Source organism: Oenanthe melanoleuca, chromosome 4 (assembly GCF_029582105.1).
Source record: "Oenanthe melanoleuca isolate GR-GAL-2019-014 chromosome 4, OMel1.0, whole genome shotgun sequence".
NCBI classification, from domain to species: domain Eukaryota; kingdom Metazoa; phylum Chordata; class Aves; order Passeriformes; family Muscicapidae; genus Oenanthe; species Oenanthe melanoleuca.
The window spans coordinates 33,303,018-33,320,875 of record NC_079337.1 but is presented as its reverse complement, the minus strand read 5'-3'; the positions used below and the strand labels follow the sequence as shown (position 1 = coordinate 33,320,875).

The 17,858-nt window shown below is 37.4% G+C and overlaps 1 protein-coding gene across 1 annotated transcript in view; it reads right to left on the bottom strand.

The window, feature by feature from the left end:
* Positions 1-8,173, bottom strand: part of PALLD (palladin, cytoskeletal associated protein) — a 185,368-nt gene extending 177,195 nt beyond the window's left edge. Inside the window, exons 1-2 of the mRNA XM_056489468.1 lie at positions 8,020-8,173; positions 1,379-2,425 (exon numbers count right to left, since the gene is read on the bottom strand). Coding sequence (XP_056345443.1) covers positions 1,379-2,424 — 1,046 coding nt within the window. The 5' untranslated portion in view covers position 2,425; positions 8,020-8,173. The remainder of the gene's footprint in view (positions 1-1,378; positions 2,426-8,019) is intronic.
* Positions 8,174-17,858: the final 9,685 nt, after the last annotated feature.

The window sequence follows — 17,858 nt, the reverse complement described above, 5'->3', positions numbered from 1 at the left end:
TTTGCTTTATTTTTAAACCATATAAAACTCTCATTTACAGAAAATATTTCTGGAAGTAGCACAGACATTCTTCATTTGCTCTGCAATGTGTGGGTGGATTTAAACAGGCTTGCCTTTTTCCACTGCAGTAAAATAACTGGATATATATCTAAGATTTGACATAAAACTCCTTTTCTTATCCAGAAAGAAGGACTATGAAACTGTTTAGAAGCCCCCAGTAATGCTACTATAGATAAAAATCCACTACTATATTTTTCTGCATGCTTTCTCATCTGGAAAGAAACCCCTCCTTTCCCCAAGATTCAGACTTTGGAGTCTCACCCAAACATCTCTCAAGTGTTTGCTGTCCCTTAACCCCTGGGTGAGCCTTGGTTTTTGCTCTCTTGGCTGCACAGCAGCGCTCGCTTGAGTGCTCCGTGCCGCCCGCGCTGTGTGTGAGTGACCTCTTCAGCCAAGTCGGTGTCACTACAGAAAGGACGCGCAAAAAAGAAGTACATCGACTTATGAAGTGAGTAGTTTCTGAGGTGCGGCTGCTGTATTTTTCCTCTGTTGAAAATCCATAATGAAATAGAGACGAATGGGGAAATTTTTCTTCGTGGAAACTTAAAAACGTTATTTTTATTAGTAACTGATATGTCTTCTTTCAGTTGCCAGATGGAAAATTATTAATAAATATTAAATAAAACCGATTTGAGAATGGAGCATGAAAGTGTATTATTTTGACTGTCAGGGAGCTTTGCAAGAGCCTGAAAATTCGCATGAATCATATTTGCCACAATTCAGTAATGGCTGCATCTACAGACGGCTAGCATAGCACAATTATGGGTGTCAAAAGGGAAGTAAGACAGAAGTTACAAATTAATTTATATCCATGTGATTACTTAAAAGTATACTTGATTTTACAATAATCTACTATTATGTTAGCAATGTTTCTCACTACTCATTTTGCTCAGTAATTATGAGCCTCTTATTTTATTGCTCTGCCTGAGTTAAGATTCAGAAAAGAAGTTTACATGGATCTTGGAGACATTCTAATTAATCAGCAGTAAAACACTGTACCATCTTCTTGAGATATGCTCTTTAGGGGCAAGTTGTCTCTTCTTTTACCTGTCTTAATGAAGTAACAATCACACAGAATCTTGCTAGAGCCAATTCTGTTTCTAATTTTGCCATGTGGCTCTTAAATCAAGCAGAATTTAATTTCCTAAGCAAATAGAGTGAAACACTCTAGTGAAATAGAGACGTTAGAATGTTATTCTTTGTGCTCTGAAAAACGGCATGGTTGACTGCTCGTGTGACTGCCTCTGAGCAGGTCACTGTCATACCTGTCCTTAGGTACCTTCCACAATCAGGTGACATCTGGTGACTTAGCACTTACCTGACATCAGGGACTGGGTTGCCAGCAACTCTGCACTCCAGCAATACTTTGTTTCCTTCGGCAACTTCCTGGCTCCGGAGCTTCTGAGTGAATAGAGGTGGGGAAAGTTCATGCTCTTCCATGTTGATGAAGGGACGGCACAGGACCATTTTGCTCTCCATGATGCTTCCCTTTCCAGAATAGTGTTCTCCATTTAGATGAATTCCAGGTAATTTTTCTTCAGGTTCAGTCTCTTGATGTGGTTTGTCAAACTCCTGGTTCACTAAGGTACTTAAAGCTGGTTGTTTCTTATTAGGAGACAGGTATCCACTGTCTGGAGAAGAAGAGTCCCCATCAGGACTACGGCCTCTTGTCTTCGCTGCCTGTCTGAATATAGATGATAACTCCTCTATGAATGTGGCAGCTTTGTCACACAGCTTGTTCCTGGAAGGAGCTTCTCCCTGGGGTGTCAATTCAGAATTTGGGCTTGTCTTAGGCATAAATGGACCACCTTTCTCTGAAAATTTCAGGCTTCTGACAAAGCTGGGACTAGCAGGTAGAAAAGGTGAGGTGCTTGCTTGTCTCCTAGAAACTGTGACAAAACTATCTTCTGTCTCAGGTGCAGTGGATTGCTCTTCCGGATTCCTTGGGAGAAGATGACTCGAAGCAGATGAAGTCCAGCTGCTTGCTTGAGGTGTCTGTAAAGCATCTTGCTCATGTACGTTGGTGTCCCTGAAAGAAGGGTCTTCTGAAGGGCTAGAAAGAGAGGTGTTGAGATAATGAGTAAAGTCTGGTGCTGTGTTCTCATCTTCCTCCATGGAATTGGCAATGGCTTCACGAGCTATGTCAAGGCTCTTACTAATTTCCTCCTGGGTAAGGAAGGCAGAAAGTCCATTTGAAAATTCACCATTCTGTGCGTCTGACACGGGATCACAGAAAAAGTCATGGTAAGATGACGGTTCTGACATATTTTCGGGATATCCCTTACTGCTTCCTCTCTCTGGAGAGTAAGTCTCCTTCAGCATTAAAGAAAGAGGCACTGCCTGCCCACACCTTCTCTCTTGCATCCTGGAAGACACAAGAACAATTCCTTAATGAGAACAGTTATATCCTTGTTCCCATAAGCTAGACACAAAGCTGGAAGATAAGCAGAACCTACTGGTGCATGACATACCATAAACCTTGGTTTCTATTAGAATGAGCCAGGACGGCAAATTGTCTAGGTGGAAATGGGAACACTTAGGAGTCATTTTTCTCATTAATCTTCCCACAGAAATATGAAGAAATCCTTTGTCTGTATATTGCCTAGCACAATCCCAATTCCACTGGATCAATATGGATATATGCTGTTATTTCACATCTGATTAGTTATTTTACATCAATTCTATTATGCTTCATTTTTTTTTTTTCATTTTTTTAAGGTTTTAGCCTTATGAAGATTCTGGGAATATATTTACTTTTTTTCCCCCCATAACACTGCCTTCCAAACACTAAACCATAAAATTCTGAGAGAAGTGTTCAAGCTGAAACCATTGTAAGGATACACACAAAGATACTTGGAATAGAAATTTTAAGTTATCCTTTCTGTTTAATTTTGTTAATATGTTTAATATTATTTTACTTATTGTGCAAACATTTTTAACTTGTTACCAATTTAGTTGCACTTTCCTCAACACTGAAAAATGAAATATCAAGCTACCATATGCTAAAAGTAAAGCGTTGAAGAAATATATTTCTCAACCTCTATATCATCCTGCACAACGCAAGTGTATAAATTTTATTTTGTAACAGTTTCACAAAGCAGAGAAGCATTTATACCTCTCCAGTATCAGACATCAGGGAAACCACACTTTCTCCAAGTGCAAGACTGGCCTGAAAATCTCCTTGTTGAAAGGTATTTGTCTATCTGGTCACTAGATTGAAGCTGAAGTGATCTGAAACATTATTATTGTTTCTGCAGAACATTTAATTAAGTTGAATATCAGTGGTTTTGACTACCCTGGGAATTTCTCTTCTAATGATAATTTCTACAAGAAAAAACTTATATAAGATTAAAAAAATATGTTTTCTTTTAACTGTCTACTGATAGTAGAGAAATGTCTTGACAGTCATGAGATGCACTCGGATGTATTTTACATCAGCTTGTGCAGGCTCCAATTACCTTTAGTCACTAAACCAGGGCTTACCCAGCATGTAGTCATTAAATGACTGATAGATTATTGGAATTCTTGGCTTAGCATATGAATCTCTTGATATGCCTGTTTGTCTTGCCAACAGATTACAATTCAATGCATAAAAGAGAAGTATAAGAAACCCAAAGCATTTAGGATTTGATATATTTTTTAATAGCATTCAGTGATAAATTTATTATTTGCTGGGATTACGTCTTCCTTTCCTGTTATCTGTGTTTATAGGGCAACAAATTTAGCAACCATGCCAATCTCCTGTCAACGAAATCTAAAAAAGCATATACAGTATAACTGACTACCACATAGCAGCTTTAAAGAAAGAATCTGAGAAGCCCAGCAAACAGTTGGTCTAGAGGCTCAGCTGTTCGGGCATAAACTGGATGAATGCCACGGAAACAAGGATTAAATCTGCAGAGTTTCTGCCTCCTTAATCTTAGTTATTTTAAAAAGCTTTTTATTCAAATGAACAAAGGTGCTATTTAGACAACATATAAATATCTGTGCTTCAAATTATATCTTTATTTAAATCTCACACACACTGGTTTCTATCTTGTTCACATCTCAAAGTGACACATTACATACTCAGATAAACTTCCCTGACTTCCAACACCAGGCTGCTCTAATGTTTCAATGGGTTTTTCATGGGTAAGACAATTTTACTTATTGTTAGCCACCCAACAGGATGATTAAAATTAATATATTATGAAATAACATATTTCTTTCCAATACTCAGCTTTGTCATTAGAAAAATACAATGGCTACATATATCGGAATTTTCTAAACCTGATGTCTAAATTTAGGTGAATCAGTCTATACCGGGATATTTAAATAAAGTTGATGGATTTAAACATGCTGGTTTACTGGCAATTTCTAATACTGATAAGTCTTCTTGGTAAGAAGGTGCCTGAAAATGCATTCATATGTCTAGCTTTAGGGAGCTGAATGGAAGCTTCCAGGAGAAAGACTTTTTTCAGCCATACTGTAATACATAAACTCACTATTCTTTCTGAAACTTGTTTCCACTGTGAACTGGAGGTGAAGTATCACCAACCCTATCAAGTAGCTTATAAGATCATAATTAGAAATTTTGAATGCTATTTCTAGCTTCTCCAATTTAGACTACAACGTATTTATAACAGATTTCATCATCATTACTAATTAGGTAACCTGCAAAGCCATATACTGTATCATTTAAAGACACAAACATAAAATACAAAGTTGCATGCAGTGTTTACCTGTACTTTCAACATTATTACATATAATCTATGGGGTCCTACTTGTATATATTAAAAAATTACACCCAAGTAAAACCACATATTTTATCATGCAGTTTAAATACTTATTCAAAACCCAATACAGATGCTCTAAAAATAATATGGTAAATATTAAATTTGAAATGTACTAGATTGCAGTAATTTAAAAAAAATTGAGTAACTAATCAAATTAAGGTTTTGAAAAGATATATAGTAAAATATGGAAAAACAGAAAATTAAAGGACTCATTTCAAGAAAAATGTAAACATCCTCCATCTGCAGAACCTGCCACATAAGAAATTATTACTTAACATGACCCAAAGCCAATCTCTTAAATAGAATAGTATGAAGGATGAAACATATCAGGTAAGATTTTTTAAAACAAAAAGGGCACATAGTTTTTCTCTGAATTTTGAAATCCTGCAAAATTACTTGACAAATACAACAATTACGTTTAGCAGAAAATATAAAACAGATCTTACAATGAGCAGGGCAATATGAAGAGTTCAAGTATGGTTAATAGTAGGTAAAGTTGTTTTTCTCCTTCTCTATCTGAATAGGCTTAAAGTTGCTCCAGTTCTTCACTAAAGTGTGCTTGGTCCTTAGTCGAGAAGACTGTGGCCTGTGCGTTACATCCGTCCTCTGTGACTATGAAATTTGTACCCCACTCATCTATATTTGGTAACTGAACTCATGTTTCAGCAGACTGCCACTATCTGGAATTCCAGCAGAAGCAATGTTAGGCCTGGAAGTGGCACAAAGTTCTGTGTGCTTGCTACTCATAAATTCAGAAAACTTAGCCATTCCCCTTCTGTACCATTTTATGGTAATAATAGATTTTTGATGTTTTTAAACAACATTATTTTCATGATAATAAATAAAATAATTGCCTTTTTCTACTAAGAGCAGTTTAAAATCAATGGTTTCCCCGTGTACCTTAAAATCTTGTAGAAAAAAAATTAGAATTATTTAGGTTGTAAAAGACCTTTAACATTAATGGAGTTATGAGTAGAAATACAGCAATTTTTTGTAATACTTGATAGTTATTAATCTGTAACCGTATATAAGACTGTATAAATAAATTAATCTACTGAGTTTTCACATCTCAAGGGAAATAGTACTATAGTCCAAAAAGAAGTATCTACCTCAGAAAAGACACAAAAAATCCCTGGAAAACATACATGTTTTCAAAATACCCCATAATTCCGACATATGTATTAACACTGAAACAATCAAAATACATTTTAGGTGTCTATAAAGTTGTAGAGCATAAAGTGTAACAGACTAAATTCTTCCTTACTGTGTCTGCTAAGGAAGCACTTTCACCTCATTAAAACTCCTTGTGAGAGTTTAGTCCCAGGGAAAAAAAATCTCTCCAAAATCACTTTTTCAAGCACAAAATTTCTGTTAAAACTCAATGAAAGGAAGAAGTAAACACGAAGGCTGTTGGTTTAATCTACAGATTTTATCACATGGTTTCCAGAAATAAAAGCAATGTGTGGGCAGCATGGTTTCTGCCAGATTGCAACCTATTGGGAGTCACATGTTTCAGAGGGGATAGAAGCTCCAAAGAGATGTTACAGACCTCCATTCTTTCTGCCAGCATCCATTATATCAGCTCTCAGATTTGAAATCATTTTGTACATTGGCATTTGGTCTTAGCTCAAGGTTTTCTAGATACTGCCTTGCATTTTTTATTAAAATTTGTTCCTTGGCAACAATGGAAGTGCAGTAGATGTACTGTTGTGACAGAAGTGCACAAGAGACTCAGAGCTCCCTAAGGATCCAGACCATCTTTATGTACTATCAAGTGCCAGTACCACACATTGTATTTCAGTGTTGATAGAGCATCTTGGCATCCTCATACAGGCAATTACTGTCCCCTGATCGCAGCTTGAACAGATTCACTGCTGGTCTGGGAATACTTCACAATGTACACAAACCCCATTTTTACACCCTGAGATCCTTACCATATTGTAATGAAATTAGTTAAAAGGATTTTATTTCAGGTCATTTTATAGTGATTTCAGTGTGTCAAATAAGAACAGAACCATGATTTTAAAAATTTCAAGCTGAAAACTGTGCACAAAGAAGGAGCTGGTTATCCAAGAGTTAACCACTGTATGCCTAATTTTTAAGCAGTCACTCCCAAAGTAAAACCAAGGTCCTTTTACAGGTATTCAGCATCTCCACGAAATGCATAAGACTTCGCCACCTTGAAATGGGAGTCAAAAATAGATTGCATATAAACAGCAACAAGCTGCCTTGGGCTATCTTCAGCATTTTCTACAGGGAGTGGGTGGATGAAATCCTGGTTCTGGCAATTATGTGTTTAAATTTTCACTTCTGGGAAGAAAATATATCTGCCTGTAGGTACCCGCAGAGATATTTTAAAAGGAATTTATCTTTTTGAATACAAATAAAGTATTGTTTTTTGTAAGTCAAATATGCCCAATATTTTTTGTTCAGCATGACAGAAATATTTCCTCAGAAAATTAAAGATTTGTGCTCAATTAATTCCTCTTCAACTGTTAATGAAATACTCCTCATAAATTGAAAATTTAATAGGGCAAGGTTTTATACAGCTTTATTAAGCCATGAATAAATTTTTCCAACATTGTTCTTCTATGATTTAGGGAATACTTATATCCTTTGATCTGTACTGAATATTTTGGAATCAAGACCTTCCATTTTTATTGCAGAAATAATGTGTACTCTCCTTTATAAAAATACTAGAGGCAGTAAATCACTATAAACAAATGGCAAACAGACTAAAACTTTGAAACAGTTACACATTTTACGAGATAAACATGCTTTAATAGGCAATGATGTAACAATTTAACACTGGCATATAATATTTAAAAATTAATAATAACATCGAACAATATTAGAGATATACACCTAATATACTCACTCCATTCTTATTGCAGTATTATAGAAAATTCAGCTGATGAACAGAACTCCACGGAGATAACAGTTTTCACTACCAATAGATTTGATGGAACACAGCTGCAGTTTTCCTGAAACCTTAATAATAGTTTCTAACACTAGTCAGCTCAAATCATTCCAAATCTCATGCCAAAAATGATAAAACTATTCTCATTGTACAAGTTTTCCATTCTGTCTGATGATGTTACATAATGCAAAAGATTTTCATCGTTAATTGTTTAAAACCAAAATACAGTGATAAGCTCTTTACTCTAATTATTAATGTACTTACCTGAGAAAGCAGAACACCTCTCTTATGGTCCTTGTTATTTTGTACCTTACTCTAAATAGCAACAGGATAAAATACAAGTAGACATGCAATCTCCTTTCCAAGACCTGAAGTCAAACACCAGCATGCAAACTTCAAATAGAAATCTCTAAGAACTGCTTCTACTTTAAGCAGCAGAGAGAGATACAACCTCCTTTACCAGTTGCCACAGAAACCTCCAGTTATTTTGAGTTACTAACAGTCATTTTTTTCCACCTCTGAAAGAGCAAAAAAATAATCTGGTTGCCTGTGCTAAACAGACTGGGTCAATGTCTTGCTGTAGTTTGATGCCATACATAGTTTTGTTTTTTAGTTTTCCCTAATTATGCATAAAACATTTAATTTTGCTTGTAAATACAGTTACTGGATTTTTTTTTTTACATAGCTAGAGCTAATCTATAATTTCACAGAGTGTGTTGGAAATACCTACCTGTCATGTATGTATGAAAGTATCAAATGTAGCAAGCAGTGTCAATGGTATTCAAATACAATTTTTCCAAGTTTCTCTGAGGATTTTCTAGGAGTGCAATGGGAAAGCTTATACACCTTCAGCTTTTGCTAGCAGTTATATCAGTAATTGGTCTGGAAGAAATACAGCAATTGTTGAAATTAAACTAATAACAGAACAGTAATAATAGCTCCCATCCTTCTTTTATTTCATCAACAAAGAGGTTGAAGGCCTGCAAACAACTACACATCAATTAGCTTGAAAATAGCAAAACTTTCTAGAATTACCACAGCTGTGAATAGGAAAGGAAACCATAAACCAGAAAGGAATGCTAAGTAACTCACAGAGAACTAATACCATTCTGTAAACTGGGAAAGAGATGAAAACTTCTCAATCCAACATCTACAGTCTATCTAAGCTCTTGATGAGGTAAACTACCTCACAGTGAGAAACTTGTCATTCTGCTTCCCTTATCTCAAGACTACTAGAACACTTGTAATATCATTCTGTCTCAAGATACCATCTTTGTTAACTTTTATTAGCTGGACAGGTAATAATGGGACACATGTACAAACAGCTACTTCACTGCTGAGTGCCCCCAGCATCTGAAAATTTCAAAGGAATTTTGTTAGGAGCTTGCACTCCTGTGCACTGTGATTAATACACTTTTGCATCTGCAGCTGTGAAGCACATTGTGCTCTCACGGATTTATCACAAAGCTGAAGACACATAGGCCAAAGCTGTTTCATCTTTGCCAATAAACGCTGTGCCCAGGGTAGAGATGTCTCTGTCCCCATTACCTGAGAGCAGGCCCTGGGAAAGGCGCTGCTGTGTGAGCCTGCCTCTGGCCAGGCCCTGTTTATCAGACCCTTCAGGGCCATGCCACCATGACACACTGCTGTGTGAGCCTGCCTCTTGCCAGGCCCTGTTCATCAGACCCTTCAGGGCCATGCCACCATGACACACTGCTGTGTGAGCCTGCCTCCAGCCAGGCCCTGTTTATCAGACCCTTCAGGGCCATGCCACCATGACACGCTGCTGTGTGAGCCTGCCTCTTGCCAGGCCCTGTCCATCAGACCCTTCAGGGCCATGCCACCATGACACACTGCTGTGTGAGCCTGCCTCCAGCCAGGCCCTGTTTATCAGACCCTTCAGGGCCATGCCACCATGACACACTGCTGTGTGAGCCTGCCTCTTGCCAGGCCCTGTCCATCAGACCCTTCAGGGCCATGCCACCATGACACACTGCTGTGTGAGCCTGCCTCTTGCCAGGCCCTGTTTATCAGACCCTTCAGGGCCATGCCACCATGACACACTGCTGTGTGAGCCTGCCTCTTGCCAGGCCTGGTTCATCAGGCCCTTCAGGGCCATGCCACCATGACACACTGCTGTGTGAGCCTGCCTCTTGCCAGGCCTGGTTCATCAGACCCTTCAGGGCCATGCCACCATGACACACTGCTGTGTGAGCCTGCCTCCAGCCAGGCCCTGTTTATCAGACCCTTCAGGGCCATGCCACCATGACACACTGCTGTGTGAGCCTGCCTCTTGCCAGGCCCTGTCCATCAGACCCTTCAGGGCCATGTCACCATGACACACTGCTGTGTGAGCCTGCCTCTGGCCAGGCCCTGTTTATCAGACCCTTCAGGGCCATGCCACCATGACACACTGCTGTGTGAGCCTGCCTCTTGCCAGGCCTGGTTCATCAGGCCCTTCAGGGCCATGCCACCATGACATTCTGGTTTCTGAGCCTGCCTCACTCCCGGGCCACACTCTCCACTCGCAGCCCTGCACACGCTCTGGTGCGGGAGGCACTGAGGGGAAAACGCGGATGGGGTTTGGAGAAGTGAGCAAGCGCCGGTGAATGGCAATGGTGCCGGAGGTGAACACCCGGCAAGAGCGGCTGCTCAGCCGGGGCAGGCAGAGTGAGGCTCTGCAGAGAGGGGCAGAGAGCGTGGGGTGGCCGGTCTGTGCCGCTGTGGAGGCAGCAGGTGCCCATGGGCCGAGCATGGCCTGCGGGATGTGCTGCTGCGCAGTGCGCCATGGAGCTGCGGCCACACCGCGCCCGCTGGGGGCCACAGGCATGCCGTGGAGCCGTGCCCACACCGCACCGGCGGAGCTCACTGCTACAAGATGGCCTTTCCACTGCCTAGTTCTATTAAGATATTTAAGGCGTGTTATCTACTGGTGTCAAAGAAACGAATGAGGTGTCAACAAACTCTAAACTGACAGTTTTCTGTGGTTCAAGTAAAAAGGCCGTGCCACATTTTAGCATTTGGGAATGTATATAAATAAGGATTTAAACAAGACTGTGTTACAGCTGATTTTAGTAAAAAATTTAAGAAATCAATTTCATGTTGAATTAAGAAACAAGAAGGAAAGGAGTGAAAGTTGAAGAAGGCAGGACTGCTGCAATCTCGCATGGGTAGGGAAAGCAAGGATAGAATTTGTCAGTGTAGCACATGGCAAAATAATTGAGATTATGTAGTCTAGCATGCGAAGATTTCAGTCTATATAAGTTTAACAAAACTAAGCTGTATCAGCTCAATGTAGTCTTAAATAATTTTCTAAAGAAAAGAAGAGAAATATTTTAGAGATAAAACACTCTAGTAGGGAATCTGTACCACAAAAGTAACGCTCTAACTTAAACAAGCTGATTGAAAGAAGAAAAGCAACCCATTAAGATTAGATAGCTAATTTTTGTCTCTGCAAAGTTAACACTAGACTCTTCCTTAAAATTAAGTTTTCTTTTAAGAAGTCCATGTACAAGACCTTAGCTCTAATTTTGCCCAGTTTTGTTTACCTTAAAAGCTTCAAGTGTTACTTTTCTCTCAGTTGATTTTGTCATGTATGCTGTACATGTTAGTCATATTCATTATGGCTTTACCAATTATTTTGGAATTAATTACACTTGTTAACTGCCTGTGTTGTATCTCCCTACCTGAAAAGTTACTCATCCCTCTATGCCCTATCAAGTATGGAACTGCTTAATTCTAAGTGTTGTAGTCGCATTCACATTAGATATTACCTGTAAGGATTATATTTCAAACAGAGCTGATTTTTTAAAATATAAAACTACTTGTACTTATGCATATCATAAAATTCCCATAGTTGAGCAGTGAGAAAAATGCTTTATGGCATCACATGTCATCCTTTAATGTTATATGTGCTAAGATTTAGAATTTCCTCTTCATGGAGAAAAAGATCTCTATTAGATCACTTTTAGCTGCAAGCCTATAGTGCATATTTTCCATGTTTATATTCACAGCCAGTCATGCATTTAGATACCTTCTTACCATGTGAAATGTGTTTGATCTGAGCAGGCACAGACAGCGCTGGAGTTCAATACAGATAAAAGCTTCTTTCTTTACAAGGGGACTAACTTTGAAAAAGGAACGTGCTTCTTTCAACAAAATGTGAGATGCTGATCTGTAGGAAAATAAATATTTACTTCTCTTTCTCCTTTTATCATAATACAGCTTTACATTGCTTTACCTTTGTAACAGCTATTTCACACTGTCTTTTGATTATGCCAAATGTATTCCTGTGGCCCCTAGGAAGACTCCACCTGCCACCTAAAAACATGTCAGATGCCAGATAGGGTTAGACAGCTGTGTATTGCTGCCAGGAGTCATAGCACTAACAAAGACAAATGTGCAAGAATGTGACCTCCATACTTCTGGAAAGAGGAATGAATGCTGAAGGAAGAACATAGAACAGCTGATTACTTCTGCTGTTAGCTTCAGTAGAACTAAATTAAAAAAAAAAAAAAAAAAAAAAAAAAAAAAAAAAAAGTTAAAATACAGCTGGTTATTTAGAATGAACTGCTGAGAGATTTGTCAGTCAGCAGCTCCTATTAGGGAGACACTTAACTTGGGGATATTTTTGGAAAGAGTTTCCCTGGGGTTGGAGAGACTTCAGGCCTTTTGCTTTTTTCTGATTGGCCAACAGACAGGTGCTGAAAAAGGTGGTGGCAGAAATATTGCAGACATGGTGAATATCACAGACAACCAACAGCAACTTCTTGTTTTATGATAGGCTATACCATGTAAAAATATAACAGAATTTTTCCTTTCTGTTGTGAAATGAAAAGAGATCAGACAAAGGGCTGATTCACGTCAGTAGAAAATACAACAGCCTGCGTTTAGAGTTTGGGAGTGGTGTGTTCTACCACAGCAAATGTTTAATGCCTTAAAGCTAAAACCATGTGAGTTTTTTCCCCAGGGTGAAATGCTCTATGTACTTCTGATTTACAAATAAATATGTTGTGTTTAAAGAGTCTATGTCCTTCAAACAGAAATGTACTATTGCATTATATATTAATAATTTCCTTTTTAAGAGAAATCATGTAGCAAGCAAACTATTTTTAAAAATAGGTGCTTTTAGGAATGACACAAAGTAGGCTTCCAAGCTTGTGAGAGAAGAGGGAGCCTTTCAGTGGCGATGGCAACTTGTGTGGCAGCACTGAGAATGCTTCATTTTGGAGTCAATTTCTAGAGCCTGGACCTCGAAATTGAATTGGTTCTGTCAAAAGCAAGAATTAGAATTTTGACAGAGTTCTGATCTGGTACTGATAAGTCCATCTCTCTCTCTAGGCCTTATAGCTTCAGAGCCAGCAACTAAACATTGATGGGGTACAATCCTGATACTTTGGCATTGATGGATTGGAAAACTTGACAGTCAAAACTTTTTAAAGTTAAGCTGTTAAACATGGTCTCTATTTAGACAGGATCCAGCTTTTTTTTTTTTTTTTTCCTAAAGACTGATTATTTCTGGTGAAAAAAAAAATTGCAGAGGCAAATTGAATACGTTTAGAAGGCAGTGTTGAAAAATTGTTTAAAAATATATTTCAGACAAAACATGATAGGTTTCTACTCACCATCAAACATGAAAAGTGCATTATAAGATGCCCACACCTCTTTCTGTCCTGTTTGATATCTTGATTAGAATCAAGCTAAAGAGGCAAAGTGTATAGTTATTCAAAGATGTGTTTTTCCATGCTAAAATTCTCCAGCATCAGATGTGGACTTTGTATTCGTTTTTCTGTATCAAAGAAGGAACAATTCATTGTGAATTCCTGTATTTCATAGTGGTTCAATGAGATGCCATTTGAGTTACAATGGTTCTTTATACAGGAATTTTCTGGTCCTGACATGAACCTGGTGGTATTAGTCTAGAAAAGGGAGTCAGACTGATTGATCAGTAAACTAATGAATTATCTTTAAAAAGTGAAATGTCATTGATAATCATACAAAATATCCAACAAGATGGAGAAAGAATGCAGATCTGTGAGGAAGCAGCCTAGAGAGCCAAGACAACCGCCCTTTAATGATGATGCAAGTATGCATTTGAGAGTTGAAAGCATGAGAGAGACAGCTGAGAGCCACTGAAACAATGATTCATCTAAATGGATTACTGGAAACACCACTTTCAGACTGTTTGGAATAAAATTTCTGGCTTTGCCATCAAAACCTGACTAAATCCAAAGAACCTGACAGATGAAAGAGGAGGTTTTTGCAAACTTATCACAAAAGTCTATAAAATTCTAAGATGCTATATGAGCAATCTAATACATATATTATTTTCTTTGAAATCTGGGCAATGGCAAAACCTGGCTATAACCCAGAGAATTTAGACAGTAAATCTGTTACTGAAAAATTTTTTGCAAAAGCACTAACTGTACTGTTGCACATGTGGTACAGATAGAAATAGAGGCATATCTGGTGTGCAAGATTAGGATCCAACAGAACCAACCAATCTAGGTTTTTCTTTACATAACAAGAGAGAATGAAGGGTGGTCTTACCAAAACAAACCAAACAAGCTGTTTAATTCCCTTTGTTGCCACTCTCAGATCCAAACAGTCCAGAGAGTTAAAGTTTGTGTTGATATAAGCAGGTTCAGAAGAGGTGTTAGATATATTTTATATGGAATTGGAATAATAATTTTACATAATACATGCATTAAATATATAATAATTATATATAAAATATAATTGAAAAATATAAGCACATATACAGCTACAATATGTAGGTACATAGTATTCAGGAATTAGCAAACACAAAAATTTTATTATTTTGACATAATTGTACTTACTGTATGAGAATATATTGCACAGTTTTGTGATCAGTCGATATATCTATATAAACAAACCAATACATCATTCCTATCTCTATTTTTCATAACGTTTTCCTGAAGTATGCATTTTAAATCCTAAATTGAAACCAGTCTTGTGAGTGTCTCAGGAATCATAAATATCTAAAGCTTTGCCTTGGGAAATGCTATCTGTGAGTTTTTAAACACAGAGATGATTACCTCAAAAGCCTATAGAAGTTACACTTCTCCTTTGAAAACATTTATCTATGTTTGACCAAAATCTCTTTCCTTACCTTTGTTCTACTAATAGAATGGATGGTGTAATATTCCAACAAGCAGTGAAGGGGTTCCAGCCCCGAGGGCTTTCTGCATAGCCCGTTTTGATGCTCTTCATTTTCCTGCACTGGTAGTGGTGTGAGTGAGTTTGCAGTTTTGAGAATTGCACAAAAGAGATGTCAGAGACTATGCTTAGGGCTGTTGCTGTCCATTGACTTCAAACCCTTATGAAGTAAATTAGTAGATATAATGTAACAAAACTTTTAAAAAGTCACCTGCCATCCTTCAAAGTTCACTGACTTAATATAAAGTTATTTAATAAAGATAATAAGATTTTTTTTCTTTACAAATATACAGAAAATGTAATATGTGGAGATAAATCACGCCTTCTAAAAATACTATATGAACTGAGAGGTGACAGTGATGGCATTTACAGCTTGTTTTCAAAATGGAAATGATAATGACGATCTCGCAGTTTAAAGTTGTAAGAAACATTAGTATCTTTTGAGGATCAAGGTGAAAATAAAAGTGCAGAGAATTTTCTAATACATTTTCTTGGTGAGGAAATAGAGCAGCTATTGACAGTCAGTGAGTTTCACAAAAAGACCTCCAAACAATCACAAATCCAGGAAGGAAGCTAATTCTCTTTTGTGTGTATTGAACTTTCATATTGTTTCAGGAAGGTCCTTTAATCTACAGTATTTTCTTGGTAATGTTTATTATAAAGCTTTTATTCTAAGTATTTCACTGTTATTAGAGAGGACATCATTTTGATGCTTTGCCATCATTCTACATGGATAGGTAACTTTGGAAATGTTTTTAACCAAATACATTAAATTTTGGTCAGAAGTGAATGCCTTTGTCCTGGTTTGAAGGACAGGTGTCTGCCAATAAAGGCAGAAGCTTCTTTTTAAAATGGAGAATGTAAGCCCCCTTCCTCCAAATTATTATTATAATTTTGAAATTAAGGGGCTCTCAGGCAAAGATAGGGAAATTAGGAATAACAATTCTTTACTAGGAAAATTAAAATAGAAATACAGTATTACAAAGAACAAACCCATAACACTGACAGAGTCAGAATACAACCTGACACCCTGTCAGTCAGGGCGTTGGCAGCAGTCCCATTAAATGGTGGCTACAGTCCCCCTGCAGTGGCAGATGTGGTTCAGCTGAAGCAGTGCTCCTGTAGAAGGTGCAGTTTTCCTCTGAAGGTCCAATGATGATGTGGAAAGGTCCAGTGTTCCTCCGGAATCCAGTGGAAAGATGATACCTTGCTGTCTAAAATCTCAGTTTTTATCTAGGTAGGAAAGGCTTGTTTTCTCCCCCTGGCTGGAGCATCTCCCAGTGGGATGATGTAATTAATGTCCCAGCAGCAGATGATATCTTCCTGGAGGGAGGATGGGTTGTGGAAAAGAGAAAGATGATTGCCCCCCCTAGTCTTAAAGATGGCCCATTAGCAGATAATATGTGCCATGGAGATAAGGAAATCACTGCCCCACCCGGCTTCAACAGATGGTGATAGAATACACATTTCTGGCTACATAAACCTAACACAGTCTTTCTAGTACATTCTTTAGTCTTTTCACAAGTCTTTCAAGTTCCTAAATGTAACAGCTTTGAAAGCAGACTATACATTGTTCAGACTCATAGTTATAGAGACTGAACATCTGCCTCAACTAAGGTCTTGTAGAGGCTGCATAGGGTTTATATGACAAAGCCTTTCATTTCATCATTATTTGATTCCTGAATGTTTGATTTTGCAGCCTTTATATTATTCCTGTACTTTGCATGAATAAAGATGGAATAAAGAGATACATGATTATATAATCCTTGTTATAGATTGCTAAGAATTTCTGAAATTTAACTTGTATGTTCCATGGACTAGTGTTTCATCATATGATCTCTGTGTGTAAAATTAATTTTGTTTTTAGGTTCTGCCTCATACACTGGCATCTGAATGATTGTTTGATACACCCAGACACACATTTTCTCAAAAGTACAGCTCAAAATGTTAATAAGCCTTCATCATAAATCTCTTAAATCTGGTGGTTTTTTGGTGATGCATAGTGATAACAAAGGGTCAGTATTGGCCCTTCACTGAGGTTGGAGCCCTCACATCTTTTCACAGCATTTCTTATGGGAATAGAGGCTTAAAAGTATGGTCATTCACAGTATTATGTGGGTAGAACAATTACTTTGCTTCTTGGAATATACTCAGACAATTGGACAGGACAGAGGAATAGCAAATGCATATGAGGGAATTAGTGCTTTAGTTATTTTTATTAATATTAATATTAAATTTAATTTGCAAATGAGTGGTTAATATTTTTCTTTTAAAGTGGCTGTTTATTCTAAATGTATTTTTTATGGTAGCTGATACTGAGTGAAATCATATAAACTTGTTTTTAATCTTCGAATAACACAATAGAAAAAGTATTTTAGACTGAATATGTGAGGTAATCAGAATATCACTGCTGCTTTTTGTAGGTTTTTTTAACCCAGTCGTATGGTAAAGTACATTTGTGTCCTTTCATTCAGAACAAAAATCAAAGAATTCTCAAAGCCTTAATATCACTTTATCCTTGGACATGTTTTCTTCACGGTATATGGATATGTTTCATTACCACTGGGTTACTACTTGTGCTATATGCACTATGATTTTTTGTTAAATATTTTATATGAGAGAAAATGGAAAATATAAATCAGGTTTATAAAGCAATGAACTTGGAATTTATGGATGACATTTAGCATTTCTTAGCTAAAATTGCAAAAATACATAATACATAATTTGACTAATCAATAGAATTCAAAAGCAAAATCATTGAACAAAATCAGAAAAGAATAAATATGAATAGGAAAAAACAGTGGAAACAACTGAAAAAGCTTTGCATTGACAACCAAATTAAACACAATTTTAGTTCTGGAATAAATAAGGTAAAAGTTTTCCTGGAAACATGCCAAAGTAATTCTGTGAAATGTACTGCAGAA